Genomic DNA, 11,096 nt, shown 5'->3' on the forward strand with positions numbered 1-11,096 from the left:
GTGTACTTTATACATATTTTGGTTGATATTTCATTTCATGACCCCTAAAAAAACGAAAAAAACGGAAAAAGTTGGTTAGGTGGAAGTTGAATGATAATCAAACACTTTTGCTTTGTTGTTTTTGGTGATCTCTCTTTCTCTCTCTCTCTCTAAGGCAGGTTTTGGAAGCAAAAGAGAAGATGGCGTATAGAAGAAGACAAGGCATATCAAGAGCTTCAACATTCAAGGAAGAATTTCATTCATCATTGGATGATCCTAAAGATTCTGATCTTCAAAATGGTTCTGTCTCTTCTTCTAATTCTTCGCTCTCTGTTCAAGCCATTAAAGCCTCTGCTGCTCGTCATCAGCCCGCTCTTTCCTTCGCTTTGGACCCCTCTCATCCTGACTATCAACGATCTACGGTATTCGCTCCTCAATTTTGTTTCTTTAAAAGTAACCAAATTATAAATATTTTTCATCATTTACCTTATCATGGAAAATCTTCATTAACTCCATACTTCATACATACATACATGAATTGATATCAGGTGTTAAACTTAGCATATTCAAATTTTTAATAACTTTCTTGGTAGAATATGAAATTAATCAATCTGACTATTGAATCATGTTGATGATCATGTATACAAAATTTCAGATAATAATATAGACATTTCTTTACATTATCGTTATTTAACGTGAATAGACAGACAGGCAGATAGACCGATAGATAGATAGATAGATAGATAGATAGACAGATAGATCGAAGATTGAATGTAATGTCTTGAATCAATATATTGATGCAGAGTTTTGATGCTTATGGACATGATAACAAGTCTGGTTTCTGGGGTGTTTTGGCTCATAAAGCAAAATCAATGTTGGATGAAAACAATTCAGGTCTACAACAACATGACACCAAGCCACAAACACTCAAATCATACTCATTTAATACTTTTACTAGCCCCATTTCAACTCAGGTAATTACTAACTCTTGTTCACATATTATGTCCTATGCAATGCAGACATATAATATAATATAATGCTGCATAAATATATGTATGTCATTTACATTATCAGTTGAATGGGAGTCAACTTATTTGTGTAAGTTTTTGCTTTGGTATGGTTAATGAAGCCTCCTGAATCTAATAAAAGAATGGACAATCCTTCAATTCGGAAGGGCTTGGATGCAATCTCTTCTTCTCTCAATCAACTAGGTGACACTTTTGAGAAGGCTTATGAGGTAACTCTAAGGATATATTATACTTCCCTTTAGTAATTATGAAAGCACCGATACTGCTGCATTTCGGTATGTTCATATATCAATAACACTCGTACGATACATGTTTGACACCTCAGACAATGTATATACATCACATTCTTAATTAAATGTTACTTCTTTGATTTCTTCAGGAAGGTAAAACAATTGTGGAGAATAAGACAGCAGACCTGAGATCTCAAATCAGGCGAAAAGGAAATGGCCCTGAGGACATATACCAAGCTTCAGATCAGATGCAGGGTCCTTCTCACCATGAAACACAACTCAAGGCAACACGCGACGTAAGGTGCCAACTGTGTTATCATGTGTAAACGGTTGCGGCCTCACTAGTCCTTGTAGTGAAGGCACACATGATAAAACATCTTATAAAACTTTTGGAATTGCTAATATATTTTGAGTTAGTTAAATCTTTTTTTAGTTCCATTTCATGTGATTAATTTAAATTCAGTCTACAAATGGCACATATACAAATATTCCACTATTAAAAAAAACATCAAGTTTAGAACAAATGCATGAATTAAATTTCTCTACAAGACTTCACTCACTGCAAAAACTTACCATATAATAAATAAGTTTTAAGAAACAATAACATGATGCGACAAGATATTGAAATATGATTAGATGACTGTAAAATTATGTACGACGTGTATAACTTCTTGATTTGGATACAGGACTCTTAGTTTAAACTTTTCTTTCTGATTGTAATTGTGAATAGAAAATTGAGTTTATGACGGTTGTTTATTTGAGTTAACTTTTAGGGTTTCACATGTGATCAAACAAGCAACATTTCCTTTTGCTTTGGTTGCAGGTGGCAATGGCAACAGCTGCAAAAGCAAAATTACTTCTTCGCGAGCTAAAAACCGTTAAAGCAGATTTAGCATTTGCTAAAGCACGAAGTTCTCAACTTGAAGAAGAAAATAAATTACTCAGGGAACGAGAAGGCAGCGATAAGGGACTTAATCATAATGACGATGATCTGGTATTAATTAGTTTTCTGTTTACCTATGTGAAATTTGTGTTAAGAATCCAAAGAAAGAAGCACTCACATTGACATAACAAAATTTGAAACTTGAAAGTGTCGTGTTATTATGTCCTGTAGTATTGTGATTTGATTTTTTTATGCATATATACAAGTAACATCATTTATATGCATAAAACATCATTATTACTACTGATGCTGTTATTTGAAATTTTGCCTTAAGACTAAATTTGCGTTCTCTTCAGATTCGAAATCAACTGGAGACGCTTCTAGCTGAGAAGGCTCGTTTGGCTAATGAGAATGAGACATATTCAAGGGAAAACCGTTTTCTGAGGGAAATCGTGGAATACCATCAGCTGACAATGCAGGATGTGGTGTATCTTGATGAGGGAATGGAAGAAGTCACTATGGATGACAATGGAATCACTAGGGTGCTATCTATCTCGCCACACGCATTATCACCGAGATCGCCTGACGAGGTTGTTCTAGAGTCAACAAAAGCAATGTTTCCTGTACCAGAAGAAGATGATAAGAGTACATCAGATGAAAATGACACTCCTCCCACTGTCTCACCTTCTCAGCATGCAAAATGATCACTTTTTTTTTGTTCATAGGGTAGCCTTAGATCAGATTCTCTTGTTTGAAGAAATATATGCAAGACTTTTAACATATGTTCATTTATTTGTTCTACCTGATTGCAGTGTGAGGACTGGGAAATTAAGAGGGTGGGAGTATTTGATTGAAACACATTTGTTTTGTGTGTAACTTTCCTGTCATGGTGAGCTTGGTTTGGAAAATTCTTTAACTTTTTCAATGTATTGGCTGATCAAATTTTGTTGGATGGCCTAGTACAAATATTATAGCTTCATTTAACTTTTTAAATGTATATTAAATTATAGAAAAATTAAATTTACCACGCCCTTCAAATATCGGCTCGATGTCTCCCATCTGTCTTGACCTGAACACCACAAGGTCTTCTTAGTCATCTGCTTAAGGATCTGCTTAAGGATGTGACAGACTGAAGCAAATTATTACTTCAGAATGCATTTATGTAAAATTCCAAATCAATTTCATTACTTCATCAAAAAGAAAAGAAGGGAAAAAAAGACAAACAAACATTAAATCACAGTTACAGTTGTTTCAACTATACTTTTATGCATACTTCACATTTCACAATAGCTATTTTCATGTCCTTCATACTTTATAACTGCTGTCATTCCTTTATTGCCTGTATATGTTTCGCTTGAGGAAACTAAACCCCTTAACTAATTTGAGCGAATAAAGTTGTTAATACCAAATTTCTACTCACTTCTAAATTCGAATGACCAATGGTCATGGTTAAGTTGATTGTGATTTTATAAGAAATCTAAGGATCAAGAGTATCTAGATACTCCAAATCTTTCATTATATCTCTATTTACTCTAAATCTAGTTAAAAAGGGAACCAAGATACTAAAGACCCAATCCTGAATCAAGATATTAAAGACGCAATGCTACACTTGTCCCGTAAGAGTAGCTCCATTGATAGGAACTAGGGAGTAGGGACATTATTGGATGGACCGGGGTTTGAACCTTAGATTCTCTACTTCCTCATTTGTGGTGTCTAACCACTAGGCTACTAGACACAAAAAAAAAAAAAAAACACACAATACTACGTTTAAATTTTGAGAAACTCCAATATGACCCAAGAGATTTCCACAAAAAAAAATAGTGTCACAGAATTATTAAATTTACTGAAAGGCGAGGTTGTTGAACATAACCTGCCACAGTGGAGCAAACACTTCTTGTGTCAAGCCACATTTAGAGAAATTCAAAACAAACAAAAATTGCTATTTGATTCACAATATATATGACAGACTGCAATTTGGAGAAAGAGATCTTCATTCCTTGCAGATGAAGAGTCACGTTTAATTATACATTCAATAGACTTCCTAGTTTACAGGGTCATATATAATACAGTTAACCTCTTACAAGTACATTGTATGAATAATATGTGACCAGTTAAATTCTATTTAGCTGCATTCATCTTCTCAGAGTGTCTCCAAAATGACTCCAGTGAATTTTACAAGTGTTGATTGTATATAGATCAGGATTGCTGCTTTCAAAAGTAAAGCTTCAAAGCAGAAAAAACTTCCTGGCTTGTACTATATATGATTTCAGAATAGCTGGAAAAACAAACTAGTAGAGCCATCACCAAATGACCTGAGGTCTGCAGGTTTTACCAAAGCCCTGCACAATGGGCAGGTCCTTTCCCTCTCAAACCTAGCAAATAAGATAATCAGGAGCCCAAATATACATATGAAAAAAAATATAGTAATAAACAGGGAGCAACACAAAACCTGCTGACCCCATAATTACATTTGAAAATCAGAAGATTACAAATTAAAATAATGGTAATCAGCTGGGAGTTGATCATATCTACCCCAATATATTAAATTTAAATCCTAGTTTCTAAGATCACAAAGTCACATCATATCCTAAGATCCTGTATCATTTTCACAGCTATACATGTTAAATCAAGTCAATATTAATTTCTCCTAATTAACTAATCAACCAAAAAGAGCATTTGCTTTATATAATTTCTATAATCAATACTTAAACTTCTTCATTAATATTAGATCATAGTATAGAATAAGATATATAAAATAATAATTTGCAAGTCTCACCACTCTGATACACAGTCTTCACAGAAAATGTGTTTACAGCGAAGTAAGATTGGAGCATGCATCTTCTCTTGACAAATCGCACAAAGATCACCGGCTGCAATGACCTGCAATCCGACAAATTATTTGCATTAACAACTTGCTGCTACCATAGTGCATATAGCAGGTTAAAATCAGTCATCATACACCAATAAGTGCCTAAACATCAGATCTCATAATCAACTGGACTGTGAAACTTTCAAAGCAATCAACAATTCCTAGTGTTAATTTCTACTTTTGTTTTCAATCCTTCAGCATTGGACAAAATGAAAGCATTCCTCTGCTCATTGGATAATTATGATGATACTCAATTCTGAGTCAATACACTGGCAAATATAGCAGCTTAATAGTAGGCCAAATCAATGAAACATTGAACACACTGGTTAAAAAAATCTTCCCTAACCAAAGCTACAACTAAGGCTTCATATTGCTTGTGTTATAGGATTATAATGTTCAATAAGTATTTTTTACAACCAGACATCAAAAGGCACCCCACCACAATGCAGACTCAAAGCAAATAATAATGATAATTCACTATATGGTGATGGCATAGTTCTGAACAAAATAAAACACCACCCATAAAAGTAACCTAAAACTACAGTTGTTAGAAAAAATATTAGATGTTCTATCAAGCATACAGTATGCATCAATGGTGGACTGGTGAACATTTGTTGATGGTTCAGAATGACAATTCTTGCTTCACGTTTCAGTCATAGTTATTAATTAAACAAAAAAAATACTAGGGTTTATGAAAGAGTACATAGTACATACCAGAGAGGAGTTAATTGAACTCCTTCTCTATAAGAGTATAGATGACCAGACAAACAAAATTGGGGAAAAAACACTAAAACAACAGGTCAGCAAACTGATCAAATATCAACAAATTGTCATTTAATAAGATCAGCAATTTGCAGAGATAATGGATGAACATTGAAACTTTAACAATTGATTTGCCAACACCAAAATCAATGACCATTTGAAGGCCTCCATAATACCTGCTCTGATGTTGCATAAGCCCCATAGTGCACTTCTTTACGTGACAATGCTTTCACTGAAGCAAAGAAAGATTGCACCTGAAAACCACCACTACACAGTTAAGAGAAGAACCACCAGATACCAACCCAAGCTTTGCACATACAGTACTTTTATTGTATATTAAAAACTAGTTTTATTATGTATATAAAATAGTAATGGGCACTTCATTGCAATCCATTTAAATGACTTATCACAGTTTTAATCATTAGGACTTCCCCCACAAATGATTAAACAATGAGTAAATTAACAGACAACAAAACAGAAAAGATCTCCCAAACTTCTCTCACTTATTTGGAAAAAGCTCTTTTATTTCCTGGAACCTATAATGATGTATATGGGAGTTGAAAAATTAAAGTCCCAAGCTTCTAGAGAGATACTCAAATTACATTGCCCTTATCTTATTTACAATTGTTGCATTCCCATTGCCAAAAAGATGAATATAAGAAGCATTATTTTATACATATACATGTGAATGAGACCCTCATTAACAGCTTTTTTCTCCCTGACACTCGGCATCAAGGGCAACTAATTTTAAACCCCTACTATCTACTTTTGGTGAGTCCCAAAGCTGATAATGCAAGGGAATTAAAACTTGAATTCTTCTAAAACCTCAAAGTAGGCGAGCGCTGGAAGGATACTCTTCACATGCTACATACATAAAAACATAAATTTTGGAAGAATAAGTAATAACTGACCTTTTCAACAACAGATGTAAGCTTAAATGTTAGATACAATCCTGTCATCAGTGATGAAAAGAGGCTTCCATATTCTTTGTTCAAGAAGAAACGATACCAAACTGGTGCTGGCAACAAGGCTCGGTAAAGCAGGAGGAGGTATTCAACTAAAGTCAACATTTGCCCCTGATGAAAGAATGATGGTACAATCAGAATGTAATGCGAAAGAGAATCACAGATCCAGAACCCAAAACTCTTGGAAATCTTAAAAGAAATAGTAGAGATCAACTTAAAAAAAAAAAAAAAAATGCCATCTTCAAATATTCTTCTATTCCCAAAACATCAAACACTTGGATTAAATTTCCCTAGTGCTCCATAACTTATTACCTCACCTGCTTACGATAATTGCGGCCTCTGCTATTCTTATAATACATTAACAATATACACTTCAATACCATTGCAGCCTGGCGCGCCAAAGTATCTGAAATTTTAAAATACAATTTGTAAATCAATGAAATTAATCCTCTGCCCATTGAATGTCAAACAAAGGATAAATAATTCCATAATGAGCAGCCTCTAAGAGTTTCCAAACACAGTAGTAGTTCCATGCTAAACAAGCCAAAATAGATCACTGGAAATGGCTGGAATGAATATATAAATGCAATTATAACAAAGCAAAAACCATGCTACAAGAAAATGATGGACAACGAATATATAAATTATCCATTTTGTTAAACATCTGTGACCACTACTAGGAAAAAAAATCATTCAGAAACAAGAATCAATTGAGCACTCATGAAGAAAAAAGTTCAGCAGCAACACAATAGAAGTACAAACACCTCTGCATTTATCAATGAAAAATTATTATAAAGGAAAACTTAAGACTAAGATACATTTGTACTTTTTTTCAACAGAAGGTTAATTGCAAGGAAAAACTAAAGAACACGAGATTCCCAGGAGTAGAACAAAAAACAAGCATACAAGTATATGCAGTGAGAAACATAGCCAGTAATTAGGAAGGAGAAACACACCATTCACCATGATGATAAAAATAGCATGCCAGAAAGGTGGTATCTCCTTGGGAGGAAGCATGACTAACGGATACATTAGATCATCATTTTGATACCACCAATAAACACCAACCACATGAAGTGCAAAAGCAACAGAAATTCCAATCAAAACAGGCATTTTCCTCTCTCCCTGCAACCACCAAAATATTTTTTTTAAAAAAAATGCTTATCAAACAACACAATTTTTACATACATTAACAACATTTTTTTCCACGTCTCATGCGCAAAGAACACAGAAGCACAAACTATCATACCTTCAAAGCCGTTTGTTTCCGCAGAATGTCATTTGACTTGAAAAGGACAGCAGCAATCCAAATGGTAACAAAAAACCCTGCATAAATAAAAATCATCAAACTTAAAGAACAACAAAACAAAAAATACCCTTTTAAGGCTCTTTCACATAAAAAAAAACAAGGGTAAAAATCAAAGCTTTTAAAAAAACAAAAAAAAACAAATTGTGTAGTTTGGTTTACATTTATGGTGATAACTATAATAAATGGAAATTGGGAATTGAGAATGAACCTTGCAAATGCTGGCGAATGAAGACAACCAAAAGAAGCAAAGAAAAGGGCAAGACTTGCTCAATCCATCTAGCAGCATGTTGAATATCATATCTCTGATAAGAAGAATCTCTCCCATTGGCACCATCACCACCACCACCACCCTCTTCTGCATCCACATTTCCACCCCCCGTCCGCTCAACATCCTCATGTGAAGGGGAAGACGTCATCCCAGCTGTCGTAGCCCCATCATTAACCACCAACGGTATTGCGTCTTCTTCCCTATGATTATCTTGCTCAGTAGAACCGATGATCCTAATCGAAACCTCGTCATTGTTGGGAACAGAATCAGGGTTAGGTTGATGCTGATGCTGATGCTGATTCGACCTGGAGGGAAGCATACCAGAGTATTCCAGGAGCGCCGATAACGGTGCTTGAATTATGCTGGCTGCCGACGGGAATCCATATCTTCTCGAATTGGAAGATGAAGAAGATGCCGATGATGCCCCGTTCCCTTCCATTAGCGTCAAATCCCTAACCCTAGCTCTAAAATAAATAATAATAATTGGAAAAACGCGTTATTGACGTTGACGTAGATGATAACGATGATTATGATGATGGAATGAAAGAGAAAAGTGAAATTAATTAACCTGTGAAGAGGATTCTTCGTGAAGGAATATAGAATCAGCAAAAACGCGGCATTTGAGAATGGAAAAAGGGGGCTAGGGTTTGGGGTTTGAAGGGTGAAAATTGATTAATAAAATTGAAATTTGGGGGTAATTGAAGATTGGAGTAAAAATGGAGAATAGGGTGTTTTTGTGACAGGCTCGCTCGCTCGCTCGCTCTCTGGTGTGAGGTGCTGGGAATGGCGCCAGAGAGAGAGAGAGAAGAGAGAGAAAGAAACAGAGAGAGAGAGAGAGCTATAGCTACAGGACAGAAGAGAGAAAGCGTGAGAGATGAAAGAAAAGAGAAAGCAAGCATTTCGGATACTATACTTGCTTTGCTTTCTCATCCCCCCAATTCATTTTTTTCCATGTCATGGTCAGTATAGTTGACCGTGTTTAAATTTATCGGAAATTTTATCGACGGTTCATAATCTTCTCTTACAAATTCCTAATATATTAAAAGCCACTCGGTTGACAACATTGTAAAAAAAAATCGGGTAACGGGTATGGGTACTTAGGTACCGGTATGGATAGTTAGGTACCCATAGGGTATGAAAACGGGTATAAAGATTGTTACCCACGTAGATATGTAGATGGGTACGGGTATTTTTTCAAAGTGCGGATATGGGTATGGGGTAGAAATAAAAATAAAACTATTTCACAATTTAACACAACAAATATATATATATATATAGGATGTATATTATGAGAATGATATGTTTATATGAGAATGATGAGAATGATTTAGAGTCATTAGATTAAAATAAAAGGTTGAGATTAAAACACTTAAAGTGTATCATGTCACACTGTAGTCCATCCATTTGTCACTCCGCTTTCTCTCTCTTGTTTCTTCTGCGTGTTTCATCTTCCTGCATCCATCCATTTGCCTCTCCGCCCTCCTCTGTATCTCGACGCACGGCGGCACATCCTCCTCTATTGTCGTCGTTCGCCGGCTTGAGAATAGGGTGTGTGTGCTCTCTCGCTTATGCTCAGGTTCTCCGTCGTTCTCCGACGTGAATCTCAAATACATTAGAATTCAAAATTACTTTGAAATGCTTCAATGGAATTGAAACCTGCGATTCACTTCAATCGAATTGAAATCTGAAATTTGTTTATTCCTTTTTATCCATAAAGATTGTCTTTTTAATTATTTTTCTTGTGAATTCACTTTCAAATTGAAATCTTGGATTTAGGATTAAAAAAACCTAATCTATGAACGTGACGTAAACGCATGGGTTATTTTAATGTGATAGAAATTAAACTCTTTTAATCAAAGGCAGATGACGCCGACGGTCATGAATTTGAGACGGCGGCGGTCGGTGGAGGTTGCACAAACAATTTCTGCCGTGAATTTGTATTTGATTGAACACATTGATTGCTCAAAAATTTCTTGACATAAACATAAGGATAGAGAAGAAGACAAAAGGGTTGTGATGGTGAGTATGGAAAACAAAGGGTGAGAAGAAGGGTTGTGGTTGTTGTCGTGCAAACTCGCGTGAAGGACAAATGAAAACCCAGTCTCTAGTTGATACACTACATCAAGGCACATGGGTTGTCTTTTAATCTCAGCCACACATCTTAATCTAATGGCTCTAAATCATTCTCATCATTCTCATATAAACATACAATTCTCATAATATCCTATATATATATATATATATATATATATATATATATATATATATATATATATATATATATATATATATATATATATATATATATATATATATATATATATATATATATATATATATATATATATATATATATATATATATATGTATGTATGTTTAATTACTTGCCTTATTATACAACAAAACGGCTAATTCTTTCTTTCTTTTTCTCTCAAAAACAAACGAAACAATCCTTCAAAACCCTAATCTTTCAGTTCTTCAATCCACTCTCCGATCCTTCTTCTTCCTCCCTTCCCCTCTCGTTGAACTCTCAAATTCTCAACCATGTCTGCCGCTCTCGATGATATCATTAAGAACAACAAAACATCTGGATCCGGAAACCTTTTATTTCCTCTCCCACACAGTACGCGAGTTCTGAAACCTAATAACGTTGAAACCCAAACTTATCACTACTCAAATCAATTTCTGTTCTAATCAATCTCATGAAACCTTCTTGCGACTGTTGAATACTACTCACTGAATTGTGTTTCGTTCTTCATTCTTCGCTCTGCTTTCGCACGCGACTGATGATAGCGTTGTTGTT

General features: G+C 34.9%; 2 protein-coding genes across 2 annotated transcripts; one reads left to right on the forward strand and one right to left on the reverse strand.

Annotated features, from left to right (window-relative positions):
- Positions 1 to 3,113, forward strand: LOC123892829. Its single transcript, XM_045942708.1, has 6 exons — positions 1 to 401; positions 783 to 953; positions 1,109 to 1,216; positions 1,387 to 1,533; positions 2,061 to 2,231; positions 2,477 to 3,113. Exons 1-6 carry the CDS (start codon positions 180 to 182, stop codon positions 2,822 to 2,824), a joined length of 1,167 nt encoding a protein of 388 aa, XP_045798664.1. The 5' UTR covers positions 1 to 179; the 3' UTR covers positions 2,825 to 3,113.
- Positions 3,114 to 4,039: 926 nt separating this feature from the next.
- Positions 4,040 to 9,305, reverse strand: LOC123892830 (RING finger and transmembrane domain-containing protein 2-like). The gene is made up of 9 exons (XM_045942709.1): positions 8,862 to 9,305; positions 8,234 to 8,757; positions 7,966 to 8,042; positions 7,673 to 7,841; positions 7,034 to 7,122; positions 6,663 to 6,827; positions 5,928 to 6,005; positions 4,897 to 5,000; positions 4,040 to 4,492 (listed from the first exon to the last, which is right to left on the reverse strand). Exons 2-9 carry the CDS (start codon positions 8,730 to 8,732, stop codon positions 4,387 to 4,389), a joined length of 1,287 nt encoding a protein of 428 aa, XP_045798665.1. The 5' UTR covers positions 8,733 to 8,757; positions 8,862 to 9,305; the 3' UTR covers positions 4,040 to 4,386.
- Between the last annotated feature and the right edge of the window lie 1,791 nt (positions 9,306 to 11,096).

The sequence above is a fragment of the Trifolium pratense genome, linkage group LG6, assembly GCF_020283565.1.
Source record: "Trifolium pratense cultivar HEN17-A07 linkage group LG6, ARS_RC_1.1, whole genome shotgun sequence".
Taxonomy (NCBI): Eukaryota; Viridiplantae; Streptophyta; class Magnoliopsida; order Fabales; family Fabaceae; genus Trifolium; species Trifolium pratense.

Excerpts from the sequence above, each read along its gene's own strand:
- LOC123892829 (XM_045942708.1), top strand. The coding sequence starts at position 180 with ATGGCGTATAGAAGAAGACAAGGCATATCAAGAGCTTCAACATTCAAG. Across the intron at positions 1,217-1,386 it reads CTTTTGAGAAGGCTTATGAG|GAAGGTAAAACAATTGTGGA; the intron begins GTAACTCTAAGG and ends TGATTTCTTCAG. Across the intron at positions 1,534-2,060 it reads AACTCAAGGCAACACGCGAC|GTGGCAATGGCAACAGCTGC; the intron begins GTAAGGTGCCAA and ends CTTTGGTTGCAG.
- LOC123892830 (XM_045942709.1), bottom strand. The coding sequence starts at position 8,732 with ATGGAAGGGAACGGGGCATCATCGGCATCTTCTTCATCTTCCAATTCG. Across the intron at positions 6,006-6,662 it reads TTACATCTGTTGTTGAAAAG|GTGCAATCTTTCTTTGCTTC; the intron begins GTCAGTTATTAC and ends GGTGGTTTTCAG. Across the intron at positions 4,493-4,896 it reads GAAGACTGTGTATCAGAGTG|GTTTGAGAGGGAAAGGACCT; the intron begins GTGAGACTTGCA and ends CTTATTTGCTAG.